This window comes from Nerophis lumbriciformis, linkage group LG01 (assembly GCF_033978685.3).
Source record: "Nerophis lumbriciformis linkage group LG01, RoL_Nlum_v2.1, whole genome shotgun sequence".
Taxonomy (NCBI): domain Eukaryota; kingdom Metazoa; phylum Chordata; class Actinopteri; order Syngnathiformes; family Syngnathidae; genus Nerophis; species Nerophis lumbriciformis.
In genome coordinates, this window is record NC_084548.2 from 27,035,181 (window position 1) to 27,050,094 (window position 14,914).

Here is a 14,914-nt window from a genome sequence, read left to right on the forward strand (position 1 = left end):
TCAGAAAATACAACACTAAAATAATGTTTTTTTTCTCACCATAAACTTGATTCATTAGCCTTAATCTTAGATATTACAGACACGGAAGTTTCCACCAAGAGCTGTGAGGTTTTCCAGGGATTCTTTAAAAGTATAGTGCAACACACAGCAACTACACAGTATGATGGCAGCTTTTTAGCATTTGAACCTGTGTCCTTTACTCAAATGTCTCGTATTTCTTTAAATGAAAATTTCTACTTCTGAGACTGTTGCCCCCACAGCTTTGACTTAGATACGACAATTGATGGATGAATGGATGGATGTTCTATTAAGTTTCCAGGGTGTTCTAAAATGATTGGTCAAAATACCCCAAGAATCAAGAATATAGCAGACTTAAAACCCTTTAAATAACCCTGTTCAGTGCTGTTTGGTGAGTCCCTTTTAGTATTATTGTTTACTAATAGAATGTGGCAGAAACAACCAAAGAGTTAATATTTTTATCGCTTTTAACTAAGCTAACAAAATGAGTCTTTTATGCCCCTGTATTTTTAATGAAAAGGAAGAATACATTGTTGGTTCATGATACTCAATACCTGATTCAGCAATGTACTAACCCTTTCTAAGAAACAATACTACTCAATATACTGTATATATATGCATGTCAGAAGCAGTATGTCTTTCTGTACATAAGCCACAGTATTGGACTGAGGTAAGTGTGATGTAAAACAAAGTCAATCTGCCATTGCCAAGATTGTGGGAGCTGGAACACGTGGTAACCCTAGTGTCCTCAATGCAATGCTGGCACAAGACGTACAATAGCCGTAGTAGTAGTAAATTTAGTAGTAGTAGATTTGTCATCTTAAAAAAGACCCTTGGGAAATATCATTCCATATGCATCAACACAGCTAAAGGGTGTCATTGACACAAAAGCAAGAGTGTTAAATATAATTTAACATTAGAGGCTTGAATTGCTTACCTGGGCTCTGAGGTCAACAAACTCTGGGACATCCAACTGAGGTAAACAAATGCCATTCATGAATTTATGACTAAGTCTGTTTTAGAAAAGATTTGCATTTCTCTGTAAATATATTATTTTCCAAAACTATCCACTGCACCCTTTAGTTTATTGGTGTGTAAAAATAAATTGTCCTTTTTTTTGCTCAGGATCCAAGTTCCTCTGTATAACACATATCATCCCAATGAAGAACGAGGAGGGCGTGGTCATGATGTTCATCCTCAACTTTGACTACATTCTGGAGAAGGGCAGTCGTGACTCACTGGAGAAGATAGACCATGCCTCTCCTACCAAAGCAGACCCACGTAAGGCAGAAAATATGTTGAGACTAAAAGTATCAAGAAGCATGAAATCTTGATAAAACTGCTGATGTATTAGTTTGCATCACAATTTGTCCAATATCGTGTAGGCTCAAAATCATCTCAAAATTCAGTGTGACAAGGTCATGTTCCACTTAGACCTGGGCCGATACCTAATTTTACTATACGATATGTTATTGCCGATAAACGATTTTGCCACTATTTTTTGAGACCAATTAACCACTGATGTAGTGATAATACATAATAATAATGCATGTATATCCTTTCAAATGCAATAAACCGGTATTTCCCATATATTCATTATCAAAATTTTAAATCTCCAAGTTAACTAAAACAAACAATAACAACATTTTGCACTTGAATAAAAATCAAACCCAAAAGCAATAAAACATGATAAGGAGTGATTGTGGGGCCCTCAAATATACTCAACCAAAACAATAAACAAAATGGTTAAATAATGTATTGACAACAAAGCCGCACTTCAATATTGAACATGTAGGCATAGGGAGAGTTGAACATTACTTATCTGACAATCAAGCACAAGTGCAGAGTAACAATATAAACACTACGCTATAAGCATTTGTATTAACAGGTCATATGCAAAACAAAATTACATTTGTCAGATTCCAAGCAAGGAGCAACAGCAAGACATTACAACATGACGAATGTCTGCTAAACTTTTGCAGCACTTTTAGAAATGCTAGCTTTTCAACAGTATTTAATGACAGCATGTTTTTGGCGATGTATTTAACCACACTTTCCATGAACTCACACTATTTTGCACTGTTTTGTTTGCCCTCACTTTGTACACCGAATGCCTCAGTGAGCGTGGACTATTGGGTGGTTGTGTTTCAAGTGGGTGTGCAGGTTTGTCGTATTAGAGCACATTCGGCAAACTACCTCCTCTGTGTTGATAGGCTCATCTTGATCCAAAGATTTAAACTGAAATATTCCCACACTGGTGCAGTAGCATTTGGTTTTGTGATCATTTTGTCCATGTTAGCTGCTACATGTGTTGGTCACGGGCTAAGTTGTTGCACTGTGTGTGTGTGTGATGCTAGCGGACCAGCGGCTCCGCCTCGCCGCACAAAGAGTTAAACACACTTAATGAGGCAAGATAATTCAACCCCTTCTTTCTTTCTGATATGGCAAAAACGCATGCATCTGCTGAAACCGATAACAAGCGTGAATGCACTTAAATCATGCACATGCCGATTTATCGACGCTGGAAAACTTACCGACTTAATTTTTATTTATTGTTGGTTAATTGACTTATCGAATAACGGCCGAGGCCTGGTTCCAGTATAGTGTTAGGAAAATTTCCCTCATAAATTAGACAGGTTATCTTATTTTCGGTATGTAAAGGTTTCATCCATTTTTTTCTGGCAGCACTCCCTAATTTCCCAGTTTCCGGCTATTTCTTCCATTTCCCCGGATTGGGGGGGGTTATGAAACATAATCCCTCCAGCATGTTGTAGGTCTACCTTTGGGTCTCACCAAGAGGCAAGAACATTAGAGGCATTATAAGTACAGGTAGATGCCTGAGCCACTAGCTCCTTTCGATGTGAAAAAGCAGCTATTCTGACAAAGCTCCGCATCCTATCTCTTCGGGTGAGTCCAACACTCAGTGGGGGGAAAAAAAAATATTTTGGCCGGTTGCATTCGTGATCTAGGGCAGCACGGTGGTAGAGGGGTTAGCGCGTCTGCTTCACAATACGAAGGTCCTCGGTTCGATCCTGCGCTCTGGATCTTTCTGTGTGGAGTTTGCATGTTCTCCCCGTGACTGCGTGGGTTCCCTTCGGGTACTCCGGCTTCCTCCCACCTCCAAAAACATGCACCTGGGGATAGGTTGATTGGCAACACTAAATTGGCCCTAGTGTGTGAATGTGAGTGTTAATGTTGTCTGTCTATCTGTGTTTGATTGATTGAGACTTTTATTAGTAGATTGCACAGTACAGTACATATTCTGTACAATTGACCACTAAATGGTAACACCCAAATAAGTTTTTCAACTTGTTTAAGTCGGGGTCCACGTTAATCAATTAATGGTAATGTGTTGGCCCTGCGATGAGGTGGCGACTTGTCCAGGGTGTACCCCGCCTTCCGCCGGAATGCTCCAGCACCCCCCGCGACCCCGAACGGGACGAGCGGTAGAAAATGGATGATGGATGGGCAATTGTAATCTTGTTCTTTTGGTCACTTCTGAAAGCTTGTTTCAATGGAAAGGGTAGGAACGCAAAAAGAAACTCAAGAGTTTTGCCTTCTGGATCACTTCTCTCTTTAGCGTGATGGTCTGGTGGCACGACCGCATCACTGTAGGGGGTGTCTTGGACACAGATCTTGGCCACCTTTCAATTCGATTATTACAATGGATTATCTATGCATCTTTTTCCCCATAAAAGATTTCTTTTGAACAAAGTGTATTTGTCAGCATCCATAAAATAAACTTTAGATAGAAAGAAGGACACTATTTCCCATGACAAAACGCTGCTTTTATTACATAGTTTAATTCATTAAGTGCCATTTGAAATAAGACCGACAATTATCTGATGTTTTCAAATAATGTGGTACTAGAACGTTTAATACAAAACAAATAGAAATAATACATCAAGACTTACCAAACAAAATCCTTTACGAATAACTTATTTTATGTAAAATCATTTTAATTTTTCACTCGGGTATAATAATGTAGCAAACTGTCAGTTATGTGTAGTATCTGTGAGAGTGTTAGTGTAAGTGAGAGGGGGCAGTTGAGTGTGGAGGAAAAACATTTTTGCTTTGGCTTGGTTATGGCCGACAGTTGCCAGTTTTGCAATAAAGCGATCATTAATCAACCACCTCCCTGTCATCATTATCATTCATTTTGCCTTTAAAAAAATCCAGGTGGCTTTTTTTTTTTTTATCACAGACAACTTCTGGTTTCTGTGGTTCTGATTATGTGATTTCGCTATATTGAAACAATATTGATTTTTGAATATTTGGTAATCGATATTGATCGTCACTGTCACATAGCGTTGCATCGAAGAATCGATGTGTCGACACCCCTCCCACTGCAGACCCTGAGATACCTAAACTATATCTAAGGCAGGACCTCACTGCATTTTTGTGTCAATGTGTGGATTGCACTGAGAAGTGTTGTCCTATCAGTTTACAAGCATCATTGACTTTTGTGCAGCCAGCGTGGGATCACTTCCCACTCACTGAATCAAAAATATTGATCACATTTACAGTATAACTGTGGGCGCCACTGGGGCCAAAGTGGGTTAAGTCGTTTGCCCAAAGATACCACAGAGTGAAAGTTTGAACTGGGTTACTTACCTACTAAACCATCGGGCCACGTTATGTGTCAAACTAATTTGGATTCTATACAGTCTGTTTATAGAGCATACAACATTTACTTGTATGGATGCTCGAGTTAAGTTTTCCTGTTGGATAATATGTATACATCTATAAGCATTGTGTTTAAAAATACAGCATTGCTTTCTTAGGGAGATCAAGCAGTCTGAAGCTCCCTGCTGGCCCTCAAAGATTCAATCTATTTTCAGTTTTACCTCCTACACTATAAAAAGTGTAACTCTAAGCAAGATGAAATATCTGAAATCTAGGTTAGTTTTGACTCAAAAAGTTACTTTTTGTTACCGGGAACTGTCTGTTACACTTTGCTTTTCTTAAATCGGGGGTGTCCCCACTCTGGCCATTTGCAGCTTGTTTTTTTTTTATTGCCCATCATTTATTTTCAAAAACTATAAGCATGTCCCACATAAGAACAATTTAACGGAAGATTAAGGCCACACTAAGAAATAAAAAGATTATGAAATGTTATCAGATAAGGAGCTATCACACATAATACAAATACACCGAGCTGAGATGCAGACTTTTTCTTAGTGTATTTAAAGGGAACCAACTTTTCTTATCTATTGGTACCTGTTTTTGTGCATTTCGGATCTGCCTAAGTTAAAAAAAAATTAAATCCAACCATGGAGCCGTTTGGAATTTACCCAATTTGTGATGGTTTTCCAATTGGTGACGTCAGCGTATATCTCCATATATGGTAGAAATGTATCCAAAGAGTGTTGTGTTAGTCCGCCATTGTAATCTGACGTTGTAGTCAATATATTCCTTCTTTTTGTCTGTCTTGTTGAGTGGCAGACTGGCTCGTACATGCACATGCACCCTCTGCTGTTTCCACTTCTAATACAAACTAATGTATAGTTCTAACTTATATCTGTCAGGAGTCTCGATAGATGAGCGCTTAAAACTACATGGCTGACGGGGAGAAGACGGAGTCGAAGTAGAGGCAGGTAATTAAGACTGCCCACAAAACGAGGCATCCCGACGAGACGGTCAGAAAGCAGTTTAAAGATAGTCTGTAAAACATAATCTCTGCAACATTTTGACCAAAGAACCACCATTACATGTTATGTAGATCAGTGGTCCCCAACCACCGGGCCGCGGCCCTGTACTGGTCCGTGGACCGATTAGTACCGGGCCGCACAAGGGAAAAAAAAAAAAATATATATATATATATATATACAGGTAAAAGCCAGTAAATTAGAATATTTTGAAAAACTTGATTTATTTCAGTAATTGCATTCAAAAGGTGTAACTTGTACATTATATTTATTCATTGCACACAGACTGATGCATTCAAATGTTTATTTCATTTAATTTTGATGATTTGAAGTGGCAACAAATGAAAATCCAAAATTCCGTGTGTCACAAAATTAGAATATTGTGTAAGGCTAATACAAAAAAGGGATTTTTAGAAATGTTGGCCAACTGAAAAGTATGAAAATGAAAAATATGAGCATGTACAATACTCAATACTTGGTTGGAGCTCCTTTTGCCTCAATTACTGCGTTAATGCGGCGTGGCATGGAGTCGATGAGTTTCTGGCACTGCTCAGGTGTTATGAGAGCCCAGGTTGTTCTGATAGTGGCCTTCAACTCTTCTGCGTTTTTGGGTCTGGCATTCTGCATCTTCCTTTTCACAATACCCCACAGATTTTCTATGGGGCTAAGGTCAGGGGAGTTGGCGGGCCAATTTAGAACAGAAATACCATGGTCCGTAAACCAGGCACGGGTAGATTTTGCGCTGTGTGCAGGCGCCAAGTCCTGTTGGAACTTGAAATCTCCATCTCCATAGAGCAGGTCAGCAGCAGGAAGCATGAAGTGCTCTAAAACTTGCTGGTAGACGGCTGCGTTGACCCTGGATCTCAGGAAACAGAGTGGACCGACACCAGCAGATGACATGGCACCCCAAACCATCACCCAACCATGCAAATTTTGCATTTCCTTTGGAAATCGAGGTCCCAGAGTCTGGAGGAAGACAGGAGAGGCACAGGATCCACGTTGCCTGAAGTTTAGTGTAAAGTTTCCACCATCAGTGATGGTTTGGGGTGCCATGTCATCTGCTGGTGTCGGTCCACTCTGTTTCCTGAGATCCAGGGTCAACGCAGCCGTCTACCAGCAAGTTTTAGAGCACTTCATGCTTCCTGCTGCTGACCTGCTCTATGGAGATGGAGATTTCAAGTTCCAACAGGACTTGGCGCCTGCACACAGCGCAACATCTACCCGTGCCTGGTTTACGGACCATGGTATTTCTGTTCTAAATTGGCCCGCCAACTCCCCTGACCTTAGCCCCATAGAAAATCTGTGGGGTATTGTGAAAAGGAAGATGCAGAATGCCAGACCCAAAAACGCAGAAGAGTTGAAGGCCACTATCAGAGCAACCTGGGCTCTCATAACACCTGAGCAGTGCCAGAAACTCATCGACTCCATGCCACGCCGCATTAACGCAGTAATTGAGGCAAAAGGAGCTCCAACCGAGTATTGAGTATTGTACATGCTCATATTTTTCATTTTCATACTTTTCAGTTGGCCAACATTTCTAAAAATCCCTTTTTTGTATTAGCCTTAAGTAATATTCTAATTTTGTGACACACGGAATTTTGGATTTTCATTTGTTGCCACTTCAAATCATCAAAATTAAATGAAATAAACATTTGAATGCATTAGTCTGTGTGCAATGAATAAATATAATGTACAAGTTACACCTTTTGAATGCAATTACTGAAATAAATTTTAAGTTTTTCAAAATATTCTAATTTACTGGCTTTTACCTGTGTGTGTATATATATATATATTTTTATTAAATCAACATAAAAAACACAATATATATATTATACATCAATACAGTCTGCAGGGATACAGTCCGTAAGCACACGATTGTATTTCTTTATGAGAAAAAACAAAAAAACCCACAAAAAAAATACCATAACATACCCCCCGCCCCGGTCCGTGGGACAAATTTTCAAGCGTTGACCGTTCCGCAGCTACAAAAAGGTTGGGGACCACTGATGTAGACCACAAAGAAGTGTTTTCAATGTAGAAAAATACCCCTTTAAATCTTTAGCATGTCTTTCACTATGTTAGATTGATTTTTGAATGTTTATTTAACATAAAAGTGAACATTATCAAAGTGGCTCTTTTGGAGTCCAGGGTAGTTTTAGCATGTTTACATATTTTGCACTGCACTTTATTAAGGAGAGGATGAACGAGGCCATGTATTGAGAGATTTTGGCCAAAAACCTCCTTCCCTCAGTCAGAGCATTGAAGATGGGTCGTGGCTGGGTCTTCCAACATGAAGCACACAGCCAGGATAACCAAGGAATGGCTCCATACCAAGCATATCAAGGTTCTGGAGTGGCCTAGCCAGTCTCCAGATGTAAATCCAATTGAAAATCTTTGGAGGTAGCTGAAACTTCGTGTTGCTCGGGTCTAGAGAATATTTGTGTGGAGGAGTGGGCCAAAATCCCTGTTGCCGTGTCTGCAAACCTGCTGAAGAACTATAGGAAACCTTTGACCTCTGTAATTGCATTCTGTACTAAATGTTAACACTGATGTTCTCATGTGTGCAAATACTTATGAACCCCAGTAACATACAAATAAATCATTAAAAAAAAATCATACAATGTGATTTACGGATTTTTCTTTTTAGATTATGTCTCTAACAGTGGAAACATCTATGATGAATATTTCAGACTTTTCCCTAATTTCTAAGTGGGAGAACTTGCAAAATTGCAAGGGGTGAAAATACTTGTGGACTTCAATGTGTGTATATAAATACAAACCCCGTTTCCATATGAGTTGGGAAATTGTGTTGGATGTAAATATAAACGGAATACAATGATTTGCAAATCCTTTTCAACCCATATTCAATAGAATGCACTACAAAGACAAGATATTTGATGTTCAAACTCATAAACTTTATTTTTTTTTGTTGCAAATAATAATTAACTTAGAATTTCATGGCTGCAACACGTGCCAAAGTAGTTGGGAAAGGGCATGTTCACCACTGTGTTACATGGCCTTTCCTTTTAACAACACTCAGTAAACGTTTGTGAACTGAGCAGACACATTTTTTAAGCTTCTCAGGTGGAATTCTTTCACATTCTTGCTTGCTGTACAGTTTAAGTTGTTCAACAGTCCGGGGGTCTCCGTTGTGGTATTTTAGGCTTCATAATGCGCCACACATTTTCAATGGGAGACAGGTCTGGACTACAGGCAGGCCAGTCTAGTACCCGCACTCTTTTACTATGAAGCCACGTTGATGTAACATGTGGCTTGGCATTGTCTTGCTGAAATAAGCAGGGGCATCCATGGTAATGTTGCTTGGATGGCAACATATGTTGCTCCAAAACCTGTATGTACCTTTCAGCATTTATGGCGCCTTCACAGATGTGCAAGTTACCCATGTCTGGGGCACTAATACACCCCCATACCATCACAAATGGCTTTTCAACTTTGCGCCTATAACAATCCGGATGGTTCTTTTCCTCTTTGGTCCGGAGGACACGACGTCCACAGTTTCCAAAAACAATTTGAAATGTGGACTCGTCAGACCACAGAATACTTTTCCACTTTGTATCAGTCCATCTTAGATGAGCTCAGGCCCAGCGAAGCCGACGGCGTTTCTGGCTGTTGTTGATAAACGGTTTTCGCCTTGCATAGGAGAGTTTTAACTTGCACTTACAGATGTAGCGACCAACTGTAGTTACGACAGTGGGTTTCTGAAGTGTTCCTGAGCCCATGTGGTGATATCCTTTACACACTGATGTCACTTGTTGATTCAGTACAGCCTGAGGGATAGAAGGTCACGGGCTTAGCTGCTTACGTGCGTTGATTTCTCCAGATTCTCTGAACCCTTTGATGATATTACGGACCATAGATGGTGAAATCCCTAAATTCCTTGCAATAGCTGGTTGAAAAAGGTTTTTCTTAAACTGTTCAACAATTTGCTCACGCAATTGTTGACAAAGTGGTGACCCTCGCCCCATCCTTGTTTGTGAATGGAATCTACTTTTATACCCAATCATGGCACCCACCTGTTCCCAATTTGCCTGTTCACCTGTGGGATGTTTCAAATAAGTGTTTGATGAGTATTCCTCAACTTTATCAGTATTTATTGCCACCTTTCCCAACTTCTTTGTCATGTGTTGCTGACATCAAATTCTAAAGTTAATGATTATTTACAATTTTTTTTTTTTTATCAGTTTGAACATCAAATATGTTGTCTTTGTAGCATATTCAACTGAATGAAAATGATTTGCAAATCATTGTATTCCGTTTATATTTACATCTAACACAATTTCCCAACTCATATGGAAACGGGGTTTGTAGCTAAATGTTGCCAAAGGTGCACTTTGTATACTTTTTATTGTTCCACCTGACATATTTTGTCCAGACTTCCAGAGATTATTGTTTTCATCTATGCCGAGCTGATTGCCATTTAATCACAGTTCATGTCTCGGAAAATTAATTCCTTTGACGATTCAAGATAGCAGAGGTATCATAGTTCAACTCTGTGGAAAGCATAGACCATTAAAAATGATCATATGGAACAACCGAGATGCACAAGCATTAACAAGAGGGGAAGAATGGCTGACAGTGTCAACTGCAGTAATGTAGAAGTTATTGGGATGGAGGCAAAGGTCATTGCAGGCTAAATAGTACTGTTTAAAGTGCCATGATGCTCTCTGCTTCTCCTTCAGGAAAAGGGAGATTCTTCCATTTTCGTTTCCCGGTTTTAACGCTTTTGGGGATTGGCAAGCAATCCCTGCCCCAAGAAGACCCCAATGCAGTGATGGTGGACTCCCCACGGCACAGCAATAGCTCAGCGGCAACACGTGACTACCAACTCCCAAACACTCGCAAGAGATGCAGTCTCTCGTACGCCAATGACACTCGCTCCCTAATCGCTCAAAGTCAACTTTCCACACCTCTGTCCGGCCCTTTGGATCACTCATCACCAAAAGTTCCTTGGGACAAATTATCTTCAGATCAGGCTGTTGTCCAGACCCACAAGAAGAACCAGGAGGACATGGCAGTTGCTGATTCATCCATCCCAGGCAACACTCAAACTGCATCCAGAGAGAGAGTATGTCGGATTCGTAGAGCCTCTTCCCTACATAACATGGACAGGTTTAGATTCAACTCCAAGACCACCTTCAGGGATCGGCATGCCAGTGAAGGTAAGATACTTTTGTTCTTGTGTACCTCTGCAGGTAAAGGTATTCGTCTTTAGTAGAACCATGACTTCTCATTTATGTCATTCCAAACAACATGGATTCTAGAAGTTATGACTGGGAAAAACAATCTGTTGAAAGATTGTGCTTACCTTAAACCAGGGATATTCAACTAGTGGCCCGCCGGCCAAACACTGCCTGGAAATGACACCATACTATCCTGCGAGTTCAGATCAAAAAACTTGGAAGAGACAAACATTGTCGCAGAAGATTCCTAAAAACACTAGAGTGCTGTCATTTAGTGGATATTTGACTAGCTTTTTTTGCAGTAGGTCCTTAAAAACAGCAGATTCTCAGGAAAATACAAAATAATAATAATCGTAAAGAGAGAATTTCGGCCCCCGGTCCCTTGCTCTCTGGAAATGTGGCTACCAAATAGAGTGAGACAAAATAGAAGCACCTGCCGGCTTATAGTGTGTCAACAACAGCAGCGTAAGCTAGCATTTGCTCACTACTATCAATGCGTCACTAAAATAGTCCGTTTGCATTGGCACTTATAATAACAATATCACGCAATTTGGTGAATTTTCAGATCATGACATGAAAATTAAGTATTTTTGGCGATTTTAGATGTTTTTAGAGAGGGTATAATGAGCGCAACAGGGGATACTCAATCTGTTGACTCAGTTGTTAGCTATTTATTTACGATTTCCAATGCATACAAAAATATGTATTTTCAGTGTGACTGATCTGATATCATGGTCAGAGTGCAGAAGTGTTACTACCGCGATGTCACTCTCCGAAAATTGCCGAAGGTATGGAGTGGAATATTTAAAATGGCTGACTGAATTTGTGGCATTTTGTGATGTTTAAACAGTGTTTTCACATACTTTGCGAATTGTAAATACAATTGTATATGGTTTAGTGCAGTCGTTCTCAAATGGGGGTACGCGTACACCTGGGGGTACTTGAAGGTATGCCAAGGGGTACGTGAGATTTTTTTTAAATATTCTAAAAATAGCAACAATTCAAAAATCCTTTATAAATGTATTTATTGAATAATACTTCAAGAAAATATGAATGTAAGTTCATAAACTGAACATCAAATCAAGTAGGCTATTCCATTCATTACCATAAACCCAGAGTTTCCCCCATACCATGATGGTTTGACCCTCACTAAAATGTCTGTCAAAAAGAACTGTGAAAAGAAATGCAACAATGCAACATTCAGTGTTGACAGCTAGATTTTTTGTGGACCTGTTCCATAAATATTGATGTTAAAAATTTCTTTTTTTGTAAAGAAATGTTTAGAATTAAGTTCATGAATCCAGATGGATCTCTATTACAATCCCCAAAGAGGGCTCTTTAAGTTGATGATTACTTCTATGTGTAGAAATCTTTATTTATAATTGAATCACTTGTTTATTTTTCAACAAGTTTTTAGTTATTTGTATATCTTTTTTTCCAAATAGTTCAAGAAAGACCACTACAAATGAGCAATATTTTGCACTGTTGTACAATTTAATAAATCAGAAGCTGATGATATAGTCCTGTATTTTACTTCTTTATCTCTTTTTTCAACCAAAAATGCTTTGCTCTGATTAGGGGGTACTTGAATTAAAAAAATGTTCACAGGGGGTACATCACTGAAAAAAGGTTGAGAACCACTGGTTTAGTGGATACAATGAAACACAAATAAGCATACGTAAAATCAACTCATTTTTCCACTCTACTGGTACTTTAAAGGGGCTCTATTATGCAAAACCAACTTTTCAAACCAGATGATACCTGGCTAGGTGTATTTGGGATCTGTATAAACCCTGAAAATGTAAAAATCAAACCGTGGAGGAATTGAAGAGCTATTTATAAAACAATCTGGCCTTCCTATTTCTTCCAAACAGTCCGTTTGGAATTTGTCCGACCTGTGACGTTTTTCAGACCTGTGACTTCTGCGGAAATTTTTATATGTATGGTAAAGGCTCACCCAAAAGTGTTTGCGTGAATCCCCCATTTTCTTTAATGTTGGAGCATTTGTATTCCAAATGACACAATGCCCGATGTATGACAGAAGACCGAAAATGCTCTGTGGTTTGTTTTAACCAGCAGAAGTCCCTACACACACTTTCAACCTCATTTGAAGTAAGAAAGTGCCTTACTTTTATATTTTATGATTCATGAAAATGCACCTTCCACTTGGAAGAAGTCCTTTGTTTGTTGGAAGTGTGATGTGTTTATTGACAAAGTATGCTCAAATCAAGGAAGGAAAGCATGTGTGGCATCAGCACGGCTGAATTGTTCACAACAAAATGGCCACCGCACGTAACCTTTCTGCTTTTGGAATGCACCACTGTTGCCCATAGGTTTGCTTACCAAAACAATCCAACATTTCTACACTTAAAAACAGTTAGCCTACAATAGTGAGTCGTCATAGTGTTAAAATAAAGTAACCCAACAATACTAATGCTATCTAACCCTCATATCTCTGTAAACCAAACCTAAGATTAACTAAATAGAAAACAAATAACAAACTACACCCCTTTGAACTACACAACCTCACAAAACCAGGAAAAACCTCCCGGCTCTGCCCCAAACATTTCTGAAGATGAGCTGCCACCACATGGACGTATCTTGCAACAGATAACTTAATACATCTAACTGATACAAAATTAAACCTAGATGCTGGCAAACCAATACAATAAAGTACCAAGCTCATTCACTCTGTCACAGTGTTATTCCCGAAATCGCATCAAAAATAAATCCTTTTTTTTTACCCTTTACTTTTCGAAAAAGTTTTGCGCTGTAGCTTGGCTGCCTAAACCTGCTTGCTTGGTGCATAGTGCCCCAGCTTGATGTGACGTGATGGGTGAATTGTGCACCCATGTCACAGAATGGGGCGGGCAATGGAAATCACTGGATCGATATTTAATTTTGTATTAGTTTTTTTTTTTTTTTTTTCCATTCTTTCTTTTTTGGAGACTTTCATAAAGATTTACTGTTTAAGTTTGTAAATACGTGAGGTTTTGGTGAAAAACAATGTGATTGACTCTGGTGGGGGGAAAAAATGGCCAAAATCTGGGGTCCATTGCACTATTGGGTTATATAGAACGTTGCATTATATTGAACCGCGTTATATCGAATTTTGCGCTACTTTGTATTACAAATGGCAACAGCAGATGATGCATGTGCATGTACGACTAGCTAGTTTGCTCCAAGACAAGAGGATGATGAAAAATAAGGAAGTTATAAACTACAACATCAGAATACTATGGCACACTTGCTTAAGACTCTTCTGTAAATCTCATGTATAAAGATATCCCTTGATGTCACTAATTGGAAAAGTGTCACAAATTGGGCAAATTCCGAACAGCTTGTTTGGAGGCGGTATGAAGAAAGGCAAGATTGTTTTATAAATATATCTGCCATGCTATTATGGTTTGATTTCAAATTTTCGGGACTTATGCCGATCCCAAACACACAAAAACAGGTGAGAAAAGTTGGTTTTGCATAATAGGTCCCCTTTAAACTTTTGAGTGCTGAGAAAAGTTGGTTTTGCATAATAGGTCACCTTTGAACTTTTGAGTGCAGAGAAGTATGGAAAATGCAGTGCACTGTCAGTCCTTAGAACACTTCAAATGAGGCGTGCTCAGTCATGGACACTAAATTACCACCCTTATTAATAAATAGCCCTGCGACTCCGAAAGGGACAAGTGGTAGAAAAGGGATGGATGGATGGATTATTAAATGGTAAATGGGTCATACTTGTATAGCGCTTTTCTACATTCAAGGTAGGGATGTCCCGATCCGATATTTGGATCGGATCGGCCGCCGATATTTGCCAAAAAATGCGTATCGGCAAGGCATGGGAAAATGCCGATCCAGATCCAGATTAAAAAAAACTCTGGTCCCTGTTTTCCAACGCACCGATTTAAATAATACATTCCACTTTTCTGCTGCTCCCTAATTTCCGTTCCGCATTTTCCAGCACACCTTCAACACATCCACAGGTCTGTGGATTCTCACGCAGTTGCTTTTAGCTGCTGGCATTACACGACAGGCTCTTCTCACTCTTTTCTG

General features: G+C 39.3%; 1 protein-coding gene across 5 annotated transcripts in view; it reads left to right on the top strand.

Annotated features, from left to right (window-relative positions):
- LOC133617939 (voltage-gated inwardly rectifying potassium channel KCNH7-like) overlaps positions 1-14,914 on the top strand; it is a 129,813-nt gene that overhangs the window by 53,771 nt on the left and 61,128 nt on the right. For 4 of the 5 annotated variants that reach the window (XM_061978336.1, XM_061978342.1, XM_061978350.1 and 1 more), the window contains exons 3-4: positions 1,144-1,299; positions 10,367-10,846. In XM_061978336.1, coding sequence (XP_061834320.1) covers positions 1,144-1,299; positions 10,367-10,846 — 636 coding nt within the window. The remainder of the gene's footprint in view (positions 1-1,143; positions 1,300-10,366; positions 10,847-14,914) is intronic. The other variant, XM_061978369.1, reaches the window with a different exon arrangement.